At 42.3% G+C, this 24,878-nt stretch overlaps 5 protein-coding genes and 1 long non-coding RNA gene across 7 annotated transcripts; all 6 read left to right on the top strand.

The window, feature by feature from the left end:
* The first annotated feature begins 1,646 nt into the window (after nt 1-1,646).
* LOC114799898 (mitogen-activated protein kinase kinase kinase kinase 1-like) lies at nt 1,647-5,888 on the top strand. Of its 2 annotated transcripts, none has more exons than XM_028996840.1 (15): nt 1,647-1,866; nt 2,042-2,096; nt 2,367-2,468; nt 2,571-2,716; nt 2,839-2,900; nt 3,012-3,067; nt 3,144-3,234; nt 3,329-3,398; nt 3,484-3,615; nt 3,794-3,856; nt 4,070-4,151; nt 4,235-4,426; nt 4,516-4,970; nt 5,213-5,326; nt 5,798-5,888. In XM_028996840.1, the coding sequence occupies exons 1-13, from the start codon at nt 1,853-1,855 to the stop codon at nt 4,819-4,821; spliced, it is 1,371 nt and encodes a 456-aa protein (XP_028852673.1). In that variant the 5' UTR covers nt 1,647-1,852; the 3' UTR covers nt 4,822-4,970; nt 5,213-5,326; nt 5,798-5,888. The 2 variants fall into 2 exon arrangements, with proteins under 2 accessions (XP_028852673.1, XP_028852672.1); XM_028996839.1 differs by having other exon boundaries at nt 5,208-5,326.
* LOC114799612 (calmodulin-regulated spectrin-associated protein 1-B-like) lies at nt 5,059-8,070 on the top strand. Its single transcript, XM_028996398.1, has 4 exons — nt 5,059-5,153; nt 6,991-7,103; nt 7,204-7,322; nt 7,427-8,070. Exons 1-4 carry the CDS (start codon nt 5,059-5,061, stop codon nt 7,727-7,729), a joined length of 630 nt encoding a protein of 209 aa, XP_028852231.1. The 3' UTR covers nt 7,730-8,070.
* A 2,609-nt stretch (nt 8,071-10,679) lies between these two features.
* Nucleotides 10,680-12,817, top strand: LOC114799611 (leucine-rich repeat and fibronectin type-III domain-containing protein 5-like). The gene is made up of 3 exons (XM_028996397.1): nt 10,680-11,199; nt 11,288-11,473; nt 12,666-12,817. Exons 1-3 carry the CDS (start codon nt 10,680-10,682, stop codon nt 12,815-12,817), a joined length of 858 nt encoding a protein of 285 aa, XP_028852230.1.
* A 3,775-nt stretch (nt 12,818-16,592) lies between these two features.
* LOC114799911 (uncharacterized) lies at nt 16,593-17,167 on the top strand. The gene is made up of 3 exons (XR_003751290.1): nt 16,593-16,649; nt 16,920-17,021; nt 17,114-17,167. It is a non-coding gene; the product is annotated as an uncharacterized LOC114799911 (long non-coding RNA).
* Nucleotides 17,168-17,184: 17 nt separating this feature from the next.
* Nucleotides 17,185-20,362, top strand: LOC114799910 (mitogen-activated protein kinase kinase kinase kinase 1-like). Its single transcript, XM_028996866.1, has 12 exons — nt 17,185-17,259; nt 17,382-17,443; nt 17,555-17,610; nt 17,687-17,777; nt 17,872-17,941; nt 18,027-18,158; nt 18,337-18,399; nt 18,613-18,694; nt 18,778-18,969; nt 19,059-19,514; nt 19,752-19,870; nt 20,342-20,362. Exons 2-10 carry the CDS (start codon nt 17,404-17,406, stop codon nt 19,362-19,364), a joined length of 1,032 nt encoding a protein of 343 aa, XP_028852699.1. The 5' UTR covers nt 17,185-17,259; nt 17,382-17,403; the 3' UTR covers nt 19,365-19,514; nt 19,752-19,870; nt 20,342-20,362.
* A 1,220-nt stretch (nt 20,363-21,582) lies between these two features.
* Nucleotides 21,583-22,126, top strand: LOC114799610 (calmodulin-regulated spectrin-associated protein 1-B-like). The gene is made up of 3 exons (XM_028996396.1): nt 21,583-21,650; nt 21,751-21,869; nt 21,974-22,126. The coding sequence occupies exons 1-3, from the start codon at nt 21,635-21,637 to the stop codon at nt 22,124-22,126; spliced, it is 288 nt and encodes a 95-aa protein (XP_028852229.1). The 5' UTR covers nt 21,583-21,634.
* Nucleotides 22,127-24,878: the final 2,752 nt, after the last annotated feature.

Raw genomic sequence — 24,878 nt, 5'->3', positions numbered from 1 at the left:
TAAAATTATTTGAAGGCAAATACTTTATACTTGAAGTTGATCTTTATTGTCATTTCAGCTGCATACATGACAGTACATAGTGAAACAAAACAATGTTTCTCCAGAACCTGGTGCTACATGTCACATTTAAACAACGTTACATTTACATTTAAAGCTTTTGGCAGACGCCCTTATCCAGAGCGACTTACAACGTGCTTTCATGTTACCATCGATGAAGTGATCAATTCTGGTTCACTAGGACCCCAACTATGAATACAATCTTTTTATTCACTCGGTTGTACATAAGACAGACAACAAGAAGGGGCCAAGACAGAGAAGAGTCTAGATGAATGTCTTCCTTTTACCTTCAGAGATGGAGGGACCAGGCGAGCAGTACTGGAGGCTCGGAGTATACGAGGTGCAGTGCGAGGTGTAATAAGGGCTGTGAGGTAGGATGGTGCTACTCCATGTTTGGCTTTGTAGGCCAGCATCAGTATTTTGAACCTGATGCGTGCAGCTACTGGGAGCCAGTGGAGGGAACGTAGCAGAGGGGCGGTGTGGGAGAACTTGGGAAGGTTGAAGATCAGTTGTGCTGCTGCATTTTGTATTAGTTGTAGAGGTCAGATGGTATATAGAGGTAGACCAGCTAGAAGGGAGTTACAGTAATCCAGTCGTGAGATTACTAAGGACTGAACCAGTATCTGGGTGGCCTGGGTTGACAGATAAGGGTGGATTCGTCTGATGTTACATCCAGTCCAGAGTAAAAAGTCCCTAAGTGTTCCGGTGTCTGATGGCCTGTAGGATGAATGTCTTGCTCAGGGACACAGTGGTAGTAAGTGGGATTTGAATCTGGGTCTTCTCGTTCATAGGCGAGTGTGTTACCTACTCGGGTGTTAACACATCCTCTAACCTCTGGCTCTTTCCTGACCACTAACTCTCTCCTCTCCTCACTTTGCCTTTCTACGGATCATCTCTGTCCTAACCAAAAATCTTCTATGCAAATTCTCCACTAACCTCACCTCTGCTGCTTTCTACATAGCAAAGTTGGAAGCCTCACACATTGTTTGGAGCGCTTCACAACTGTTATAACCTCAGATTTAAAAAAAAAAAAGGTTCTTATTCTCAACATTATTTTTAAAGTAGGAAATGTGTCTGGTCAATAACATGAAAAGTTGGGAGTGTATATATATATATTACATGTATAATTTAAATATCCATTAATCTGAGTGTCTTTAAACACATTTCTTTCACTGTGTTATAAAACATAATTTTATTTTGGCATAAAATAAATTATTTGTGTGTGTTTGATTTATTTGAAACTGTGAAATTGTCCTTCCACGGTTACACACTGATTGGTTATTGTGTTTAAACGTTAAAGATGAGAGGAATTTACTGTTTATTACACTAATAAAAATTGTGTTTCTTCTCATACATTATTACTAATATCAAAGGGAACTTTTACTTATTACATTAAAATTCAGAACAAATAGGAAAAGCACTCATGTAAATAACAATATCCCTATTTTATTGCGAGTAGTGTATATATATATCCGTCATGACCCCAGCGCCTGGTTTTATTCATCGACTGTCATGATAAAACTGTGTCAGCAGAGGGCGCTAAAGCACAAGTTCTAATTTGACGGTTAAGTAAAAAGTGGACTGAAGATGCTAAATGGACAAAATTATTTGATTAAAAACAACACCGCCAACATGACATGACAGGTTACCATGACTACTGTACACAAAACACAGAGTCCTGTATTCAGTGCCTCAAAACACAGAGACTCGGTTCGTCTTGGAGTTTGGCGTTTTGTCGACTTTACTGCGAAAGAGAAGGACGCTGGAGCGACATAGTCATCGCGGCTACTGTGCGATGCACCAGACGAGGTGAGAATTAATTTACACTTGAATCCTGTTTTATTTTACTACAAAAAGGGGGAGTCGCTAGTTAGCAATGCTACAACTAACTAACTAGCCACACAGACATTGGACTCTCGCTCGACATAACCTGTGTGTGTAAATATGAAGGTTTTGCTCACTTTTCTTCTTCTCTTTACCTCAGAGCAGAACGGAACACCACCGACCGCCAGAGGGCGTCAGCGGAGCAGCACCAGCAGGTCAGTCTGTTCATGGCTTCATGATCATATTTTATTCTGCGGACTTGAACAAAGTTTTTGGGCTGCTTATGAATGTTAAAAGGTTCGCACCAGTGGAATTTACAATCAGCACAAATTTCACCAAACATATTGAGAGATTGGGGCATGGGAGACATTGTGAAATCCTCTAATTGACCATCTTGCAAACTTTAGAAATGTGCTTGTTTTGCATGTCCACACATTGTTAAAAATCAGAGATGTTAAAGCTGTCACTGTACTATTTTTCTACAGCCAGCAGTTGAAGCAGCTCTGCAGCGGAGGGAGAAGATGACCACCAACAACATGGAAATTCTTCAGATCCTGGGGACAGGATCATTTGGCAGAGTGTGGAAGGTAATTTAAAGTAGTGCAATATTTACAATCAGCAGTGTGTGTGTGCAGTGTGTGTTATAAGATGGTATGTGATCTTTATTTACTTTACTTTTTATTTTGCAGGTTAAGAATAAAGAGACACAGGAGCTTTTAGCTGTGAAGATGATTCGGTTTCCAGGAAAGAACCCAGAACGGCGCTTGCAAGAGACCCACATTCTGGAGCGATGCCATCATCCCAATATTGTGGGATTCAAAGACAGCTTCATAGTGTAAGCAAAATACAGAGGGAGGGAGGGAGAGAAATGGGTGAAGTGATGGAGAAATGTAACGAGTGATGTAGGTGGCTGGTTTACATCTGAAGATAAATGAAATCATTGTTTTGTTATTATAGAAACAATCTCCTGTGGATCTGCATGGAGTACTGCGAGGGTTCCATCAAACATCTTTACAAAGGTACTGCAGCACTTATGTGCATATGATGTGTGTTAACATGACTGTGGAGTTTTCATTGTGTGATCTACTGGCCTACTCATCCTGATTACTGCTTATTGTTTGTACTGACAGAAGCTGGTGCCTTTAGTGACCACCAAATAGCATTTGTGTGCAGAGAGACACTGAAGGTAAGTGCACATGAACACTCGCACTCAACAGACATTCATCTGGTTTTCAGTGTTTGATTAACAGTGTGTGTTTCAGGGACTCGCTTATCTGCACCAAATGAAGGTGATCCACAGCGACGTGAAAGGCGACAACATCATGGTTGGCAGGCAGGGTGCAATAAAAATTGGTGAGTATTGCCCTGGTCCTCCAATTCCAATGATCCTGACAGAGAGAAGAACTTATGTAAAGTGAGTGTAATGTTCTCTCATTTCTTTCAACAGGTGACTTGGGATCAGGAATCAACTTCAGCGACATGGACAGAAGAAGAAATGTCTCTGGTACTCCCCACTGGTGAGTCCTCCTGAGAGGAAGGAACTACTGAGTGTGTTGGTCTCTTTTCCAGACCTCGTGTGTTTATATGTTTGTGATTGTATAGGATGGCCCCGGAGGTGATTGTCGCCGTGACCAAAGGACCCTTCAACTGTCTCTGTGACATCTGGTCACTGGGCATCACTGCTATTGAAATGGCAGAAAAGAAACCTCCCAATACCGATATGAAGGTCGACAGGTAAAATCAAGCCCTTAACCCACCCCACACACATGTGCGCGTATTCTATCTTCTTAACACACATAACACACACTGAGTAACACTTGCATTCAAGTCACACGTTCACATTAACACAAGTGTCACGTGAAAAAAGTCCCTGTCGGTGGCTCATTTCATGTTCATGTGTTTTTCCTTAAAGGCTTTTTGCAGAAATATCATCTGAACACTTTAAGCCACCAACACTAAAGGCCGAAAAATATAGGTGAGTTTGTCCATCATGAACCCTGTTGATCATTAGTGATAGAATTCCTGCTCCTACAAAATGGGCTCTTTATTTATTTTCCTTTACAGCTCATGTTCAAATTTAACTGAGAGTCTGAATATCGACCTCTTTGGTCAGCAAAGAGGCCAAAAAGAGGCTCGTTGTGTCTACATGTATGTATGTGTAAGATAACATTGACTTTTCTCTCATCAGGTCCGAGATGTTCGCCAGCTTTCTTAAAGCCTGCCTGAAGAAGAAAGCTCAGAACAGACCCAGTGCAGAGGAACTGCTCTCAGTAAGATTTCCCTCATGTGATCACAGCAGCACAGTCTGAGTGTAACAGTGACGATATTCCTCACATTTTCTGTGTCTGTGCAGCACACATTTGTGGCTCAGTCACACTTATCCTGCAGTCTCCTGCTGGAGCTGCTTGATTGGCTGAAGCAGGACCCCCACCCACCGGCCTCCCTAGAAGTCGATCGGCCAGAAAACCAGCCCCCAGACCAGAAGGAGGAGGAGGGCAAGGACTGCAGCCGCCCACAGGACAACAGAAACGATGTCAACTTGGAGGTAAAGACAGTGTTGTGTCCCTGTCCCTAACTCTTTCTGCTGTGATTATTTGGAGCAGGACTGACTCTATTTCTTGGTGTGTTTTGCAGGATGCACCCAGAGATGCTGAGCCTGGAATCGTTTCAGATGTGGACCTGGACAGTCCTTCACGGTTGGAGTCTCCTCAGCAGCAGGAACCACAAGTCACCCCAAAAGAAGGACAAGAAGATCCTGCGAGACAGCTGCCCTGCTCCAGTGACCCTCCAGCACAACATGAAGAACTGGTTTACAGGCCACCTTGCGCAGTGCCGGCTGAGCGTCCACGCCGCCGCCACCGCTTCCGCAAGCGCCTGACACATTTCTTAAATTATATTCCAAAATTGTTCCGCCGCCTCTCTTGTTACCGAAATAACTAACGATTCTTCTTATGTTTACAGAGGAGACAGAAAAATTAGCATGAAAATATGTAAATGTAATATGATCATTTTTTGTGTTTTTTTTTCTAGCAGCTGTGACGTCAACCAGAAGTTCAACTTAAAATCTTCACCTGATAAAACCATCACTGGTGAGAATATTTTACGTGTGACATAAAAATACATTCAGCAAGGAATAAACCTCAAACTCTTACACACATTCAGTAATCCTGTAGCCTCATGGTGGCGCTGCTGGATAAGATGAAGGAGGAGGAGAGGCAGCTTGGGACTGAGAGACACTCAGCAGGACAACATGGGGTTTCATTTGGTTCTCAGTAGGAATTAATACAGTGTTCATAGTAATAGTGTTTTCTGTCATCATTTCCAAGAAAAGCAGGCAGACAGTCATTCCCGAGGACCAGGAGGAGGAGGAGAGGCAGATTGGGACTGAGAGCCACTCACCAGAACAACATGGGGTGGCATTTGGCCTGCTGACTAAAACTAACAGGTAAATTTCCCGTCATGTCCCTCCCCAAACTCTTTCTGCCGTGATGTTTCCCCTACAAAACAAACGTATATTGCTGTACGCTAGAATTTTTATTGCAATAAATTGGCAAATATATTTCAATATATGAGAAACTTCCCCATATATTTGCAATGCCGTTTTCAATATATAATCTCATTTAATGTTGTACATTTTTCAGTATATATAATAATATCTTAAATAGTATAACAATGTATTTATTCAATATATGAAAACAGCAATAATTGCAGTATTTTGCAGTAATTGCATATATCCTGTTTCATACATTTATATATTGCTTACATATAAAATATATTATTATAGAATATATCAACATATTACTTTGTACAATTCACAGTATATGAATACACACGAAATTGATTGTCACATAATATTTTGAGAAATATAGTTTTGTTGCGGAGGGGTTCTGATTTTATTTCTGGCTGTGTGTTGCAGGATGTACCCAGAAACCCCTACACCTCTGTTTACTCGGTGCGCCCCAACACTGGCACAAGTCAGCACTCCAGCAGTGGACAAAGAATACCTCTGCTCTGATTGCACTGTCTAAAGATTGCAAATAATTGTAAAGTGTTCTTATTAATCTTTTAATTTCATTGTATTTAAATGTATATTTTATTTATAAGTATATTTTTGCTGTATATTCAATCGATCTTATCAACACTGTATATAGTTCTGTATTGAATTTCCCTTTCTGACAATTATTTCACATTTTTTTCAGTGTTATTACCCACATAATGTAATTTGAAATTGTGTAATAAATTGTTCTTCCACTGTTACATACTGACTGGTTATTGTGTATAAATGTGGCTCTGTTAAGATAAGATAAGATAAGATAAGATAAGATGATCCTTTATTAGTCCAATTTACATTGTCATGGCAGGAAGTGGACAGTACAAGCAGCAACAGACAACAGCACGGACTGTATAATATAAATGTTCACTGTACAAACAATTAAATAAATAGTCCTAGAATAGTATAAAACAGTGAATGTGAGTGGTAAAAATATGTGTGTATATACATTTATTTTTTGCAAGATGTTACATATGTACAAAGTAGGTAGATACAGAAGAATTGCAGTTAAGAGAAGTGGAGATGGTGTACTGGTTGTGTAGGTAGATATAGACATATTGCAGTTAAGAGAAGTGGAGATGGTGTACTGGTTGTGTAGGTAGATATAGACATATTGCAGTTAAGAGAAGTGGAGATGGTGTACTGGTTGTGTAGGTAGATATAGACATATTGCAGTTAAGAGAAGTGGAGATGGTGTACTGGATGTGTGTTTGTGTGGTCAGCTGTTGTAGAGCCTGACAGCAGTTGGCAGGAAAGGACTTCTGAATCTCTCCATCCCACATCGTTGGTGCCACAGCTTGCCACTGAAGAAGCTGCTCAGTCCTGTCAGGGTCTCCTGCATGGGGTGGGAGATGTTGCCCAGCAGGGATGATAGCTTAGCCACCATTCACCTGTCAATACCACCTCCACTGGGTCCAGAGGGCATCCTAGAACAGAGCTGGCCTCTTTCTGTCCCCAGCAGAGATGCTACCTCCCCAGCAGACCACACCATAAAAGATGGCTGAGGCCACAACAGAGTCATAAAAGAGTCTTCAAGAGTGAGCTCTTCACCCCAAAAGACCTGAGTCTTTCCCTGGCCTTAGCCGCAACTCCAGCCGGACAACTGAGAGGGACTGGGACAATGGCTCAACTGCGTCTTCCATAACTTCCACCTCCATGGCTGAATATACTGGTAAAAGCTCAATCAAAGGCTCCTCACTCGTAACGACTGATGGTGTTTTTTTTTTTTTTTTTTTATTAATGCGTGCACCCTCCCCACTTTCTCTCTTTAGGTCCAAAACTTTTCAAGGAACCAAGTGCAAAATCAAACAAGCCAATCATTCACAATGCCATCTCTCATTGCTGTTTGGCTGGGAAAGTAAATGAAGCTCAGAAAAACTCAATCCTCGAGGTGAGTTGTCACTTGCATCCCACTTGCACCCACCATTAAAGCGTTAGTTTTCAATTAAATGCTGCTTAACGCATTTGTCACAGAAGGGTTGTTTTTCTCTGTAGGAGCTAGAAAAGTGTGAATCAAACCACCTTATGATCCTGTTCCGTGATGGTGGCTGTCAGTTCCGAGCTCTCTACTCCTACTTCCCTGACACGGAAGAGATCCAGAAGTTGACAGGCACCGGGCCCAAGAACATCAGCAAAAAAATGATTGACAAGCTGTACAAGTACAGCTCAGACCGCAAGCAGTTCACAGTCATCCCTGCCAAAACGGTGTCTGTCAGCGTGGATGCCCTCACCATCCACAACCACCTGTGGCAGGTCAAGAGACCGGCTGGGCCCAAGAAGAATATGAGTGGGAAATGAGTTGAGAGGAGATGAAGGATGTTTGGACCTGTGCCCTGCAAAAAACTATTTTGAACAAAAACAAATTCTAAAAAGTGGTGTGAGCTGGACTGACTCTTTGGTTGCTTGAGTGAATGGACCTCCTGGCTCTTGATCTGATGAATCATTAAGGGTTTGTTTATTGATGCAAACTGGTGCAGCATGTGGTGGTGATGAAGAAGGTGATTATTTTAATATTTTTTTTATTGTAAATGTGGTATATTTCTTGGTACTTGAAGTATTTATTGGTTTTGGCACTGGTGTCTCCATCTTCGTCTCTTCTGCCGCAGCCCACCCTCTCGTCTTCAAGGCTTTGTCGAATGTCCTGGTTTATTTTTGTTGAAACAGAGGGCTTGTGTCTTTTCTGGACTACACTGAGCCTGCAGGGCCTGGACTCACCTTCTGCTCTTGGTCCTCAGATCAAGTCAAAATCTTCTCCAAGGGTGGAAGTAGCCTAGTGGGTAACACACTCGCCTATGAACCAGAAGACCCGGGTTCGAATCCCACTTACTACCATTGTGTCCCTGAGCAAGACACTTAACCCTAAATTGCTCCAGGGAGACTGTCCCTGTAATACTGATTGTAAGTCGCTCTGGATAAGGGCGTCTGATAAATGCTGTAAATGTAAATGTTGTCAGAAACAAATCAAAAAGTATTGCCAACTTGCCTCACTGTCTCCCCAAACGTGCTGCTCAGATATGTCTGCTGCGTCTTTGGGGCGAGCCTCAGACGTCCGTACGCTGGCCTTCACACGTCATGGTACTTGACTATTGTCATCTTCATGGAACACTTTAAGAAGCTCATCAGCCGTAGAGCAGCTGTAGAGAACTGATGGTCCTGTTGACAATATGCTCTGTTACCCATGTCTGTCTTTCTCTCTGTCACTTTCTTTCTTTTTATGATTTCCTTCCTACTCCTTCACGAATCGGATGTTACTGCTAATCTTGTTTCTCCACTGGGCACTTTGTCCTGTGAAGTGGTCAACTTCATCCCCCATTGTCCTCGTGCTGTACCAAGCAGTGCAAGCAGAAGACGCCTGCTCTCTTAAACTCTCTCTCCCTTCCACCCTCATCCCTGCAAAGAGCAGCGTGCTCTGTTTCAAAGAGTGTGTCGCTGTAAGCCATTTGAATGACAGTATTTAATATATACATGAATGGAAAACATATTTGCAATTGTTGTGTAATTATTTTACAGATGACAACATTGCTGGAAAAAAGGGGTAAACTGCCACTTCATCCTCCTTCCTTTCTTCCTTCTTTTTCTGTGTTCCATTTTATCCTTTTTTTTTTTTTTTTTTTTTTAAAGCACTCAGTTAAAGCACTGACATAAGTGACTTCAGACTGCTGAGTTGAGCAAAGGGCTCCCTGAACCAGGCTTGTCGAGAACGCTCATGAAGTATCTGAAATTTAGCTGAAATATTAAGCACCTCGATTGTAAGAGATGTTGTGAAGGTTTGGTTTAAATCAGCTCTCTCTTCCCATGCTCATGGGCCTGCACAAAACCTACGTGGCTTATAGAAAAACAGACGAAGCGAAGGCTTGTCAGTTCTTCGTTAAAACGCAAGGTCCAATTTGATTCAGAAACACGTTTAATAAAACCAAACACTAAAAAAGCGGCAACACTGACAAGGGCCAAGAAAGATGGCCCTGGAGATCGACTACAACTACTGGTTCCAAATGAAGCTTTTGAAAACTTGATTTCTAATGATTTGCTGCATTCTTGTGTACTTAATTGCAGTTTTTTGTATTTTAGGTGTTTTATATTCACTAAAAGATTGTATTGGTATTGATCACAATTTTTTAATACTGTACTTTCCATGCTTGGTCATACTACTATTTCTTTACCATACCACTTATTTATTTTAACAAGAGGCACTGAAATTCAATAAATATGTCGTCAAACCCATATTCATTCATTCCTTCCTTTTTTTTTTTTTTTTTGTTCTGCCACTCATATTTATTTGCAGCTTCATGTCGTCAGCTACGCTGAACAGTGTCTCTGAGCAGAGAAGACTGTTCATCGTATGTTGTCAGCAATGAAGACCATTATTGCAGCGGTGTGCGGGGTCTGATCCGTGACCCAGATATGAAATTCCACCCAGCAAGAGACCATTTTGACAGAATCTAAGCGCAATCTTAAGTATTAGTCAGTGCTGGACCTGTTTTCTTTCAGGATGAGCAGGAAGAGGTGGTTCTAACTCCAGGTGGGCTTGTGTTAAACCGTCCCTGCCTTTATCATCCAACTGTAATACCACAAGTTCAACATCTCTGTAGTGACCTCTGTATCCCTGGTAAAGCCGCAGCAGACAAACCTGTATCTTGGTAACTGGTCGACTCTTAGCTCCTGTCCCTCTGGAATTATTCACATGCCGCTGCAGATATGGACACCATGTGGGGTGAGACTTTACCTGCTTTATCACATTTCTAGGTGCCAGGTTAATTTGATAAAGACAGTGGATATAAATATCATTTAAATTGTATTCTCCCAGTTGTCCTTGTTCTCCTGATGTGGGGCTGCATAGATGTGGTACATTCCGAGTGTCAGCTGCTGACCGTTGACTTTGTCTGTACAAAGGTTCCATCAAGTAAGTTCCTGTCAAAAGATATTTGGAATCTGACACTTAAACATTTCAAACACAATGCCGATACAGCGTACCAGTCAATATGTAAGTGGGAATTACAAGATCGCTCTATTCGACTTTCAAATTTGATCATAAATGACGGCATTTTAAAAAAAAGAAATCTGTAAATGTGTTTTTAGTATCAGCAAATACCCCCCCCCCCAACACGCGTGATTCATAAATATTGGCCAACATAAGTATATATACAATGTTTGACCAGAGAATACAATGTTTGATCAGACTAATATATATTTCTCATGGACACACTGAATAACTGACTTAACTAATTTCATTACAGGCTTTCCTGTTGGGATGACCCCTGTTGTCCTTTTCATGAACAATGTGGGTCACCTCAACTCCACAGTGTTCAACAGCGACTCTCTATCATCGGTGACTAGCCTCACATTGACCAACAATGGGATCACCGACATGTCCCCCAGAGCCCTTCATGCCTTCCAGCAGCTCATAAACCTAAAGTTGGATGGAAACCACTTGGCAAAAATAAACCACACATGGTTCAGCCACCCTGAAAAATTACAAAATATCACTTTGTACAACAACAGTCTAGAGGCTGTAGATCAGGCAGATCTGTCCAACTTCACAGGCCTAATCAGTCTTAATTTGTCTCGTAACCACATTCACACCATTTCTCGAGGAAGCTTCAGCGCTCTCCACAAATTAGCCCATTTAGACCTTTCAGTCAACCGCCTGATGCATCTGAATCCAATGGCCCTGAACCACTTAAAGTTCACCAAGGTACGCCTAGATGGAAATCCTTGGGACTGTTCCTGTGGAAGGTTGCTCTTTGGGGAGTTTGTTGTCTTCTTGAAAGGTGAACTTATCATTATTTATACTGATCCACATTAAGGAATGAACCCAAAACACTGAACACTCTAAAATGCATGAAATGATTTATGAAAGTTTACAGAACGCCTCTTGTCTGGAGAACGAGACCGCAGTAACCTGCTCGACTCCAGCTGTGCTTAGGGGACGTCCAGTCTGGAACATCTCATGTCTGCAACTTGATGTCTTTGTGCCAAGCACCACACCACACACACCAGTTGTGGGGTTAACTATTGGATACCCAGGACTTATTTCTCTCATCGGTGAGTAAAGATTTATGACTTCAATATATATATTTCACTTTATACGTCTAATAGGTGATTGAAATGTTGATGGTACCGTATTAAGGCAAATGACAGTAACTTGTCCCCAGTGGCTCTCTGTGCCCTGGTGTGTGGCGTCTGTGTCCTTTCAGCTCTTTATTGTAGAAAATATCTGAAGAAACAAGTGAATCCCTGCTGTGGTTCACCAATACATGCTGTAGAAGCCCAAGTAACAGACTGCCATCACATGGATTCAGTCAAGTTGACCCAAAGCAACAGAATAAGAGACCGGTCTAAATCTGCAGGCCCAGTGCTCTCCAGAACAGAATTCCTCAGTCAGAACTATGATAAGTCAGGAAATCCACACAAAGATCACAGAGAAACTGAAGCAAGACTGCACAGCTTATCACCAGATGATAAAAGTAGGACTGAGAAGGAGAAGAATGAAAATGCACTCCAGAAAAAAATACCTCAAGATGAAATTGCAGAAGAAAAAGAAAGTATGTTTGAACGAAGGTTGGAACAGGGACACCGCAGTTCTCCAGAGGACATGGAAAACTTGCCCTACCTCACTATTGATACAAAAACGGCTATGAAAAACATAGAATCTAAAAAGCATCATCGTTGCCATGATGGAAGTGGTCTGGCACCTCGGAAGTCTGTTCGTAGAGTTGCGACCTGGCCAGTCTTAATAAAAGAACAAAGTTCAGACAGTAAGGACGTGATTAGATTCATTTTCTTGCCAAAGTTTAACACTGATGTGATTGCTGGCTGTAAAGACAACTGTCCTCCTGGGAACATCACAGCAGATCCTCAAGTCTCTGTTACAGCTTTGCCATCAAATGCTCTGTCCTCGAGAGAAGACAATCGAGTTATAGTAGCTGAGAGGGGTTTCAGACCCGGCTTTCAGCAGGATCCACTCCTCCAAGTAGACTACAATGTAGATTCAGACCACGGCCAGTTTATCTTTGAGTGAAGCAGCTTGAAGTTTCACAGGATCATCCTGAGCCTGATGATAGACCGAGACTGAGGACAGGAGTGTCAAGGAAAAGAGGGTCTATAACAGAAGGATGTGGGTCAAGAACTCAAACAAACCAAGAAGAAAGGGCAAGAGCCCAAACAGACACCCCCCTGCAAGAGGGCGGAGCAAACGGGCGATGCAGCGGCTCAGGCTCACTGGCTCCCCCTACAGGTGGCTCCCGATCCCCTGGAGATGACAATCTGCTGCTGGACAACGAGTATGCGTTTATTGATCTCCTCCACGAGGTGGTGGAGAACCAGGGCCGGTGGACCAGAGAACGGTGGAAGCAAACTCACACAAACAAGCAGAGGACAAAGCGATAAAACATAGCACAAAAATGCAGTATATTCACACACAGCTGATGATTGACATAATGCCTGAGACTGACATAAATTAAATATTATATTTAGAATATTATCATTCTTACATCAGGAAGTGCAAAGACTTCATATATGATACAATATTTCTCAAAAAGTGTAAAATTTCTGATCACTCTGCAATACATGCTAGGTATGTCTTACCTATTAAGTCAAGTACTACTAATTAATGATTTGCAGATAATAGTCAATTTATTATCTATTTGCTGATCAGGGTACATAACTGAACTAAGAAAAAGTGGCTCCTGGTGACTGCTGCTCGTCAGTTATCAGACGCACTCTGACTCTGGATAAAAAAATTAAAGCAAAAAACAATGTCTGTGTTTTATGTCACTTGTTTTTACCCATATCTACTTCACACGTGCACGTTTTTCACTATGGGTGGTAGTAGCCTAGTAGGTAACACACTCGCCTATGAACCAGAAGACCCAGGTTCAAACCCCACTTACCACCATCGTGTCCCTGAGCAAGACACTTAACCTTGAGTGTCTCCAGGGGGGGGGCTGTCCCTGTAACTACTGATTGTAAGTCGCTCTGGATAAGGGCGCCTGATAAATGCTGTAAATGTAAATGTTTTTTGATTACTCTTTTGTGTCATCAAGGATCTGCTCCCTCACAACTGGGAACATGCAGCCCACAGGTTCAGTCTGCACTGTCTACCCTTTAAACACAGTGAAAATCTGCAGAGGTTTGTGTACTACAGCATCCAACGATGGAGTCCACACGCTCTCTGAAAATGCCATGGAAAAGCAAGCTCAAAGGCACCACAGAACTTAATACAGTCTGTTATCTTCCACAAAATGTGTTGGTTTTTGTCAGCCTCCTCATTATATTGCCATATCCCTGTCCTGTAGCCTTTGTTAAGCTCTGGAATGATATTCACATTGTCGAACATTGCAAGACGCATAACATTTTCCATGTGGCTCTAAATGTTTTCATGCTTTCTAAGGTAAAAATAGGATGTGTGGAAATAGTATCGACTCTGGCCCAAAACTTTTTTTTAATTGTAAAACTGACCTGGTAACTTTGCTCAGCACATAAATCTATGATTTACATGGACATTTCCATGTAAAATAAATCCTACTGTAGTCTCCTGAGCAGTATTTAAGGTGGAACAGACAATTCGAATAAGGAGCGTCGTTGTGTACTCTAAATTCTATCACACCCACATATGTGGGACGTGAGCATGAGGTCCTCTGTAGTGCTGCTGGGCTGAAGTCTAACACCTATCGAAAGGGTGTGAGGGTGGTCATAGCCTAGTGGGTAAGACACTCGCCTGTGAACCAGAAGACCCGGGTTCAAATCCCACTTACTACCATTGTGTCCCTGAGCAAGACACTTAATCTTAAGTTGCTCCAGGGAGACTGTCCTTACTGATTGTAAGTCGCTCTGGATAAGGGCGTCTGATAAATGCTGTAAATGTAAATGTAAATGGGAAGGGGACGGGCTGCTTCCAAATAAAGCACATTTCATTCCTAATATTGAAAATCCAAGTTCATTATGTCATAATGAACTTTTCCTGGGTTCTGCGAAATCGCAGAAAAAAAACTAAAACAAACAGAATCTGTGCAGTAAAGTGTCTTCTAAAGTGTGGGCCCTGCCTAGGGCACCAAACAGCCAAGGACACTGGATAAAATTAGACATTACAGCCACAATAAACCAACATACTTTAGAATCAAAAGTAAAATTATTTGAAGGCAAATACTTTATACTTGAAGTTGATCTTTATTGTCATTTCAGCTGCATACATGACAGTACATAGTGAAACAAAACAATGTTTCTCCAGAACCTGGTGCTACATGTCACATTTAAACAACGTTACATTTACATTTAAAGCTTTTGGCAGACGCCCTTATCCAGAGCGACTTACAACGTGCTTTCATGTTACCATCGATGAAGTGATCAATTCTGGTTCACTAGGACCCCAACTATGAATACAATCTTTTTATTCACTCGGTTGTACATAAGACAGACAATAAGAAGGGGCCAAGACAGAGAAGAGTCTAGATGAATGTCTTCCTTTTACCTTCAGAGATGGAGGGACCAGGCGAGCAGTACTGGAGGCTCGGAGTATACGAGGTGCAGTGTGAGGTGTAATAAGGGCTGTGAGGTAGGATGGTGCTACTCCATGTTTGGCTTTGTAGGCCAGCATCAGTATTTTGAACCTGATGCGTGCAGCTACTGGGAGCCAGTGGAGGGAACGTAGCAGAGGGGCGGTGTGGGAGAACTTGGGAAGGTTGAAGATCAGTTGTGCTGCTGCATTTTGTATTAGTTGTAGAGGTCAGATGGTATATAGAGGTAGACCAGCTAGAAGGGAGTTACAGTAATCCAGTCGTGAGATTACTAAGGACTGAACCAGTATCTGGGTGGCCTGGGTTGACAGATAAGGGTGGATTCGTCTGATGTTACATCCAGTCCAGAGTAAAAAGTCCCTAAGTGTTCCGGTGTCTGATGGCATGTGGGATGAATGTCTTGCTCAGGGACACAGTGGTAGTAAGTGGGATTTGAATCTGGGTCTTCTCGTTCATAGGCGAGTGTGTTACCTACTCGGGTGTTAACACATCCTCTAACCTCTGACTCTTTCCTGACCACTAACTCTCTCCTCTCCTCACTTTGCCTTTCTACGGATCATCTCTGTCCAAACCAAAAATCTTCTATGCAAATTCTCCACTAACCTCACCTCTGCTAAAACTGCTTTCTACATAGCAAAGTTGGAAGCCTCACACATTGTTTGGAGCACTTCACAACTGTTATAACCTCAGATTTAAAAAAAAAAAAGGTTCTTATTCTCAACATTATTTTTAAAGTAGGAAATGTGTCTGGTCAATAACATGAAAAGTTGGGAGTGTATATATATATATTACATGTATAATTTAAATATCCATTAATCTGAGTGTCTTTAAACACATTTCTTTCACTGTGTTATAAAACATAATTTTATTTTGGCATAAAATAAATTATTTGTGTGTGTTTGATTTATTTGAAACTGTGAAATTGTCCTTCCACGGTTACACACTGATTGGTTATTGTGTTTAAACGTTAAAGATGAGAGGAATTTACTGTTTATTACACTAATAAAAATTGTGTTTCTTCTCATACATTATTACTAATATCAAAGGGAACTTTTACTTATTACATTAAAATTCAGAACAAATAGGAAAAGCACTCATGTAAATAACAATATCCCTATTTTATTGCGAGTAGTGTATATATATATCTGTCATGACCCCAGCGCCTGGTTTTATTCATCGACTGTCATGATAAAACTGTGTCAGCAGAGGGCGCTAAAGCACAAGTTCTAATTTGACGGTTAAGTAAAAAGTGGACTGAAGATGCTAAATGGACAAAATTATTTGATTAAAAACAACACCGCCAACATGACATGACAGGTTACCATGACTACTGTACACAAAACACAGAGTCCTGTATTCAGTGCCTCAAAACACAGAGACTCGGTTCGTCTTGGAGTTTGGCGTTTTGTCGACTTTACTGCGAAAGAGAAGGACGCTGGAGCGACATCGAAGCTACTGTGCAATGCACCAGACGAGGTGAGAATTAATTTACACTTGAATCCTGTTTTATTTTACTACAAAAAGGGGGAGTCGCTAGTTAGCAATGCTACAACTAACTAACTAGCCACACAGACATTGGACTCTCGCTCGACATAACCTGTGTGTGTAAATATGAAGGTTTTGCTCACTTTTCTTCTTCTCTTTACCTCAGAGCAGAACGGAACACCACCGACCGCCAGAGGGCGTCAGCGGAGCAGCACCAGCAGGTCAGTCTGTTCATGGCTTCATGATCATATTTTATTCTGCGGACTTGAACAAAGTTTTTGGGCTGCTTATGAATGTTAAAAGGTTCGCACCAGTGGAATTTACAATCAGCACAAATTTCACCAAACATATGGAGAGATTGGGGCATGGGAGACATTGTGAAATCCTCTAATTGACCATCTTGCAAGCTTTAGAAATGTGCTTGTTTTGCATGTCCACACATTGTTAAAAATCAGAGATGTTAAAGCTGTCACTGTACTATTTTTCTACAGCCAGCAGTTGAAGCAGCTCTGCAGCGGAGGGAGAAGATGACCACCAACAACATGGAAATTCTTCAGATCCTGGGGACAGGATCATTTGGCAGAGTGTGGAAGGTAATTTAAAGTAGTGCAATATGTGTGTGTGTGTGCAGTGTGTGTTATAAGATGGTATGTGATCTTTATTTACTTTACTTTTTATTTTGCAGGTTAAGAATAAAGAGACACAGGAGCTTTTAGCTGTGAAGATGATTCGGTTTCCAGGAAAGATCCCAGAACGGCGCTTGCAAGAGACCCACATTCTGGAGCGATGCCATCATCCCAATATTGTGGGATTCAAAGACAGCTTCATAGTGTAAGCAAAATACAAAGGGAGGGAGGGAGAGAAATGGGTGAAGTGATGGAGAAATGTAACGAGTGATGTAGGTGGCTGGTTTACATCTGAAGATAAATGAAATCATTGTTTTGTTATTATAGAAACAATCTCCTGTGGATCTGCATGGAGTACTGCGAGGGCTCCATCAAACATCTTTACAAAGGTACTGCAGCACTTATGTGCATATGATGTGTGTTAACATGACTGTGGAGTTTTCATTGTGTGATCTACTGGCCTACTCATCCTGATTACTGCTTATTGTTTGTACTGACAGAAGCTGGTGCCTTTAGTGACCACCAAATAGCATTTGTGTGCAGAGAGACACTGAAGGTAAGTGCACATGAACACTCGCACTCAACAGACATTCATCTGGTTTTCAGTGTTTGATTAACAGTGTGTGTTTCAGGGACTCGCTTATCTGCACCAAATGAAGGTGATCCACAGCGACGTGAAAGGCGACAACATCATGGTTGGCAGGCAGGGTGCAATAAAAATTGGTGAGTATTGCCCTGGTCCTCCAATTCCAATTATACTGACAGAGAGAAGAACTTATGTAAAGTGAGTGTAATGTTCTCTCATTTCTTTCTACAGGTGACTTGGGATCAGGAATCAACTTCAGCGACATGGACAGAAGAAGAAATGTCTCTGGTACTCCCCACTGGTGAGTCCTCCTGAGAGGAAGGAACTCCTGAGTGTGTTGGTCTCTTTTCCAGACCTCGTGTGTTTATATGTTTGTGATTGTATAGGATGGCCCCGGAGGTGATTGTCGCCGTGACCAAAGGACCCTTCAACTGTCTCTGTGACATCTGGTCACTGGGCATCACTGCTATTGAAATGGCAGAAAAGAAACCTCCCAATACCGATATGAAGGTCGACAGGTAAAATCAAGCCCTTAACCCACCCCACACACATGTGCGCGTATTCTATCTTCTTAACACACATAACACACACTGAGTAACACTTGCATTCAAGTCACACATTCACATTAACACAAGTGTCACGTGAAAAAAGTCCCTATCGGTGGCTCATTTCATGTTCATGTGTTTTTCCTTACAGGCTTTTTGCAGAAATATCATCTGAAAACTTTAAGCCACCAACACTAAAGGCCGAAAAATATAGGTGAGTTTGTCCATCATGAACCCTGTTGATCATTAGTGATAGAATTCCTGCTCCTACAAAATGGGCTCTTTATTTATTTTCCTTTACAGCTCATGTTCAAATTTAACTGAGAGTCTGAATATCGACCTCTTTGGTCAGCAAAGAGGCCAAAAAGAGGCTCGTTGTGTCTACATGTATGTATGTGTAAGATAACATTGACTTTTCTCTCATCAGGTCCGAGATGTTCGCCAGCTTTCTTAAAGCCTGCCTGAAGGAGAAAGCTCAGAACAGACCCAGTGCAGAGGAGCTGCTCTCAGTAAGATTTCCCTCATGTGATCACAGCAGCACAGTCTGAGTGTAACAGTGACGATATTCCTCACATTTTCTGTGTCTGTGCAGCACACATTTGTGGCTCAGTCACACTTATCCTGCAGTCTCCTGCTGGAGCTGCTTGATTGGCTGAAGCAGGACCCCCACCCACCGGCCTCCCTAGAAGTCGATCGGCCAGAAAACCAGCCCCCAGACCAGAAGGAGGAGGAGGGCAAGGACTGCAGCCGCCCACAGGACAACAGAAACGATGTCAACTTGGAGGTAAAGACAGTGTTGTGTCCCTGTCCCTAACTCTTTCTGCTGTGATTATTTGGAGCAGGACTGACTCTATTTCTTGGTGTGTTTTGCAGGATGCCTCCAGAGATGCTGAGCCTGGAATCATTTCAGATGTGGACCTGGACAGTCCTTCACGGTTGGAGTCTCCTCAGCAGCAGGAACCACAAGTCACCCCAAAAGAAGGACAAGAAGATCCTGCGAGACAGCTGCCCTGCTCCAGTGACCCTCCAGCACAACATGAAGAACTGGTTTACAGGCCACCTTGCGCAGTGCCGGCTGAGCGTCCACGCCGCCGCCACCGCTTCCGCAAGCGCCTGACACGTTTATTAAATTATATTCCAAAATTGTTCCGCCGCCTCTCTTGTTACCGGAATAACTAACGATGCTTCTTATGTTTACAGAGGAGACAGACAAATTAGCATGAAAATATGTAAATGTAAATATGATCATTTTTGGTGTTTTTTTTTCTAGCAGCTGTGACGTCAACCAGAAGTTCAACTTAAAATCTTCACCTGATAAAACCATCACTGGTGAGAATATTTTACGTGTGACATAAAAATACATTCAGCAAGGAATAAACCTCAAACTCTTACACACATTCAGTAATCCTGTAGCCTCATGGTGGCGCTGCTGGATAAGATGAAGGAGGAGGAGAGGCAGCTTGGGACTGAGAGACACTCAGCAGGACAACATGGGGTTTCATTTGGTTCTCAGTAGGAATTAATACAGTGTTCATAGTAATAGTGTTTTCTGTCATCATTTCCAAGAAAAGCAGGCAGACAGTCATTCCCGAGGACCAGGAGGAGGAGGAGAGGCAGATTGGGACTGAGAGCCACTCACCAGAACAACATGGGGTGGCATTTGGCCTGCTGACTAAAACTAACAGGTAAATTTCCCGTCATGTCCCTCCCCAAACTCTTTCTGCCGTGATGTTTCCCCTACAAAACAAACGTATATTGCTATACGCTAGACTTTTTATTGCAATAAATTGGTAAATATATTTCAATATATGAGAAACTTCCCCATATATTTGCAATGCCGTTTTCAATATATAATCTCATTTAATGTTGTACATTTTTCAGTATATATAATAATATCTTAAATAGTATAACAATGTATTTATTCAATATATGAAAACAGCAATAATTGCAGTATTTTGCAGTAATTGCATATATCCTGTTTCATACATTTATATATTGCTTACATATAAAATATATTATTATAGAATATATCAACATATTATTTTGTACAATTCACAGTATATGAATACACACGAAATTGATTGTCACATAATATTTTGAGAAATATAGTTTTGTTGCGGAGGGGTTCTGATTTTATTTCTGGCTGTGTGTTGCAGGATGTACCCTGAAACCCCTACACCTCTGTTTACTCGGTGCGCCCCAACACTGGCACAAGTCAGCACTCCAGCAGTGGACAAAGAATACCTCTGCTCTGATTGCACTGTCTAAAGATTGCAAATAATTGTAAAGTGTTCTTATTAATCTTTTAATTTCATTGTATTTAAATGTATATTTTATTTATAAGTATATTTTTGCTGTATATTCAATCGATCTTATTAAAACTGTATATAGTTCTGTTTTGAATTTCCCTTTCTGACAATTATTTCACATTTTTTTCAGTGTTATTACCCACATAATGTAATTTGAAATTGTGTAATAAATTGTTGTTCCACTGTTACATACTGACTGGTTATTGTGTATAAATGTGGCTCTGTTAAGATAAGATAAGATAAGATGATCCTTTATTAGTCCAATTTACATTGTCATGGCAGGAAGTGGACAGTACAAGCAGCAACAGACAACAGCACGGACTGTATAATATAAATGTTCACTGTACAAACAAGCAAATAAATAGTCCTAGAATAGTATAAAACAGTGAATGTGAGTGGTAAAAATATGTGTGTATATACATTTATTTTTTGCAAGATGTTACATATGTACAAAGTAGGTAGATACAGAAGAATTGCAGTTAAGAGAAGTGGAGATGGTGTACTGGTTGTGTAGGTAGATATAGACATATTGCAGTTAAGAGAAGTGGAGATGGTGTACTGGTTGTGTAGGTAGATATAGACATATTGCAGTTAAGAGAAGTGGAGATGGTGTACTGGTTGTGTAGGTAGATATAGACATATTGCAGTTAAGAGAAGTGGAGATGGTGTACTGGATGTGTGTTTGTGTGGTCAGCTGTTGTAGAGCCTGACAGCAGTTGGCAGGAAAGGACTTCTGAATCTCTCCATCCCACATCGTTGGTGCCACAGCTTGCCACTGAAGGAGCTGCTCAGTCCTGTCAGGGTCTCCTGCATGGGGTGGGAGATGTTGCCCAGCAGGGATGATAGCTTAGCCACCATTCACCTGTCAATACCACCTCCACTGGGTCCAGAGGGCATCCTAGAACAGAGCTGGCCCTCCTGTTCAGCCTCTTTCTGTCCCCAGCAGAGATGCTACCTCCCCAGCAGACCACACCATAAAAGATGGCTGAGGCCACAACAGAGTCATAAAAGAGTCTTCAAGAGTGAGCTCTTCACCCCAAAAGACCTGAGTCTTTCCCTGGCCTTAGCCGCAACTCCAGCCAGACAACTGAGAGGGACTGGGACAATGGCTCAACTGCGTCTTCCATAACTTCCACCTCCATGGCTGAATATACTGGTAAAAGCTCAATCAAAGGCTCCTCACTCGTAACGACTGATGGTGTTTTTTTTTTTTTTTTTTTATTAATGCGTGCACCCTCCCCACTTTCTCTCTTTAGGTCCAAAACTTTTCAAGGAACCAAGTGCAAAATCAAACAAGCCAATCATTCACAATGCCATCTCTCATTGCTGTTTGGCTGGGAAAGTAAATGAAGCTCAGAAAAACTCAATCCTCGAGGTGAGTTGTCACTTGCATCCCACTTGCACCCACCATTAAAGCGTTAGTTTTCAATTAAATGCTGCTTAACGCATTTGTCACAGAAGGGTTGTTTTTCTCTGTAGGAGCTAGAAAAGTGTGAATCAAACCACCTTATGATCCTGTTCCGTGATGGTGGCTGTCAGTTCCGAGCTCTCTACTCCTACTTCCCTGACACGGAAGATATCCAGAAGATATCCAGGCACCGGGCCCAAGAACATCAGCAAAAAAATGATTGACAAGCTGTACAAGTACAGCTCAGACCGCAAGCAGTTCACAGTCATCCCTGCCAAAACGGTGTCTGTCAGCGTGGATGCCCTCACCATCCACAACCACCTGTGGCAGGTCAAGAGACCGGCTTGGCCCAAGAAGAATATGAGTGGGAAAGAGTTGAGAGGAGATGAAGGATGTTTGGACCTGTGCTCTGCAAAAAACTATTTTGAACAAAAACAAATTCTAAAAAGTGGTGTGAGCTGGACTGACTCTTTGGTTGCTTGAGTGAATGGACCTCCTGGCTCTTGATCTGATGAATCATTAAGGGTTTGTTTATTGATGCAAACTGGTGCAGCATGTGGTGGTGATGAAGAAGGTGATTATTTTAATATTTTTTTATTGTAAATGTGGTATATTTCTTGGTACTTGAAGTATTTATTGGTTTTGGCACTGGTGTCTCCCTCTTCGTCTCTTCTGCCGCAGCCCACCCTCTCGTCTTCAAGGCTTTGTCGAATGTCCTGGTTTGTTTTTGTTGAAACAGAGGGCTTGTGTCTTTTCTGGACTACACTGAGCCTGCAGGGCCTGGACTCACCTTCTGCTCTTGGTCCTCAGATCAAGTCAAAATCTTCTCCAAACTTGTCAGAAACAAATCAAAAAGTATTGCCAACTTGCCTCACTGTCTCCCCAAATGTGCTGCTCAGATATGTCTGCTGCGTCAGTAGTGATTAAAATATACTTTATGTCAAAAATGATTGATGACATATCTGTATGAGGAAAAAGCGCGTTATTTATGACCATCTACCCTTCTACTTTCTCCCCTTCTCCCCTTCTCCACTGGACACTGGACACTGTGCGCATAATTTATGACCTCCTAGCCTTCTCCCCTTCTCCACCGGACACCCTGCGCGTTATTTATGACCTCCTTCCCTTCTCCCCTTCTCCCCTTCTCCACGGACACCAGCGCGTAATTTATGACCTCCTCCCCTTCTCCCTGACCCTTCTCTAACCCAACCCATGCCTATGGCTAAGGTGTTGTGTGTGTGTGTGTGTGTGTGTTTACCATGATGGCATAGGGTAATAAAAGAGGCGTAGGATGTCTCTGAACAGAGTACAACAGATTCTGTTACAATGGGCAGCCCGCTTGGTGCAGCTATGAAGAGACGTATTACGCCTACGCCTGTTACAAACAGGATAGTTTGTGATACACCATTTGCGCCAAAAAGGAGAAGGCCACGATCCTTGGTGAATTTTCTTCAGAACCCTGGTGGCTGTGAAGAATACGAATGGATGTTATCCGATGGACGTGTCGGCGTTTATATTTTTGACAAGAAGGAGCGTCATGTGAGACTGTACTCGGTGGACACGGACCAGGAGTTTACACCGGACGACCAATTGTGTGTGTCGTTTTATGCTGAAGACTGGTGTTTGTTCAAGAATAACGGGTGGAAAAAGATTGAAGATGTAAATACGGGGCCTTTCTACATATCGTGGACCGGTGCTACGGATCAAAATCACTACTACATGTGTGGTGGATGTCAAGAGCGGAAATCAGAGTCTTACATTTACGTGTGTAGTGGTAAGAATGTCAGTCGTGTGGTGCCAGACGGTGAACGCCGTGTGTATGGATCGCCAAAGGATGTGAAAGTGATGTACCCGTGGTGTGATGTGGCCATACTCCACAACGTCTTCAAGAAGATTGACAGATTGTTTAAATGGAGCGATATTTTGGCCGGATACAACGAAATCAGGGTGTGTCTTTTTCATGGGGAGGTGGAGTGTGACAATGCCACGTCACACCCTGAACCACCCCCACACCGGCTAACCATTAAAAAGCAGAACAGGACCTCAGACCCCTAACACAATCTGGGTGATCACAGGTTCTGTTAAGTCATGGCTGTTAGACTGAATGGTGCAGCTGATGCTGTTGAAGACTGTTGTTGGATCGACAAACTGGGTGACAGTCTGGGGTTGCAGAATTTGACATACATGCCTGGACCATTGGTAGACATCCCGTCGTTGCAAACCTCTGATGAGGAGCCACCACCGGCGGCGACACATGTGGGCGATGTCTCAAACCCGTGGGATGGCGACGAATTGACTTGTTCCACACTAAAAGCTTTTAAAACCATAAAGTTTTGCGTGTGCAGAATCCTCCAAAACATCGTCGGACAACTGCTACGGGAGACCTGTTACGGCTGCATGGTGGACCATCCGAGTCAGACCCAACACCCGTGTCTCTATGAGCCGGAGGGATATTTCTACATTACCAACATGGACAAGATAAAGCAGAGACTTTTCCAGCCTGAGACACACCACCTCATCACAAACGTTCTAACAGCGTGCGGCCTCTATGTACATCCTCAGAAAATCAACGGTGCTGTGGGGGCGCTGGCCTACGAATTAGAAGATGAACCTTTCTTTTTCCAGAGGCTGGATCAGATGACTGAGAGGCTTGCTGACTCACAAAGTGCTGATGTAATTTATGAATCGCTAAAGAGCTGGGGTGAGAAGGCTGTTCTGTAAACATGGGTTTCAGTCTGTCAAAAGATTTTGTTAAATCTGAAAATGTCATGATGAATGTTTATACCTTATTGAGAGAGATTTAGACATATGTGTGAAATTTTTACAATACCTCGACAACGCATAATTTGAAAATAAATAATGTGTGACCAAAATAGAATGTGTCATTATTTCACGAAGCAACCCATCATGACTGACCTTTTAAAAAAATACTACTATGCGCCAGACAGCGAGGGCTCCTTCAGTGGTAAAACAAGG

This window comes from Denticeps clupeoides, chromosome 11 (assembly GCF_900700375.1).
Source record: "Denticeps clupeoides chromosome 11, fDenClu1.1, whole genome shotgun sequence".
Taxonomy (NCBI): Eukaryota; Metazoa; Chordata; class Actinopteri; order Clupeiformes; family Denticipitidae; genus Denticeps; species Denticeps clupeoides.
The sequence above is the reverse complement of the archived record's forward strand: the minus strand, read 5'-3'. Positions and strand labels throughout refer to the sequence as shown.

Coding starts and splice junctions, on each gene's coding strand:
- LOC114799898 (XM_028996840.1), top strand. Junction 2,717..2,838: donor TTCAAAGACAGCTTCATAGT/GTAAGCAAAATA, acceptor TTGTTATTATAG/AAACAATCTCCTGTGGATCT. Junction 3,399..3,483: donor GTCTCTGGTACTCCCCACTG/GTGAGTCCTCCT, acceptor GTGATTGTATAG/GATGGCCCCGGAGGTGATTG.
- LOC114799612 (XM_028996398.1), top strand. CDS start 5,059: ATGGTGGCGCTGCTGGATAAGATGAAGGAGGAGGAGAGGCAGCTTGGG. Junction 5,154..6,990: donor GGGGTTTCATTTGGTTCTCA/GTAGGAATTAAT, acceptor TCACCCCAAAAG/ACCTGAGTCTTTCCCTGGCC. Junction 7,323..7,426: donor AGAAAAACTCAATCCTCGAG/GTGAGTTGTCAC, acceptor TTTTCTCTGTAG/GAGCTAGAAAAGTGTGAATC.
- LOC114799611 (XM_028996397.1), top strand. CDS start 10,680: ATGACCCCTGTTGTCCTTTTCATGAACAATGTGGGTCACCTCAACTCC. Junction 11,200..11,287: donor GTTTGTTGTCTTCTTGAAAG/GTGAACTTATCA, acceptor TGATTTATGAAA/GTTTACAGAACGCCTCTTGT. Junction 11,474..12,665: donor AGGACTTATTTCTCTCATCG/GTGAGTAAAGAT, acceptor CTCCCCCTACAG/GTGGCTCCCGATCCCCTGGA.
- LOC114799910 (XM_028996866.1), top strand. CDS start 17,404: ATGGAGTACTGCGAGGGCTCCATCAAACATCTTTACAAAG. Junction 18,159..18,336: donor ACCGATATGAAGGTCGACAG/GTAAAATCAAGC, acceptor TTTTCCTTACAG/GCTTTTTGCAGAAATATCAT. Junction 18,695..18,777: donor GTGCAGAGGAGCTGCTCTCA/GTAAGATTTCCC, acceptor GTGTCTGTGCAG/CACACATTTGTGGCTCAGTC.
- LOC114799610 (XM_028996396.1), top strand. Junction 21,870..21,973: donor AGAAAAACTCAATCCTCGAG/GTGAGTTGTCAC, acceptor TTTTCTCTGTAG/GAGCTAGAAAAGTGTGAATC.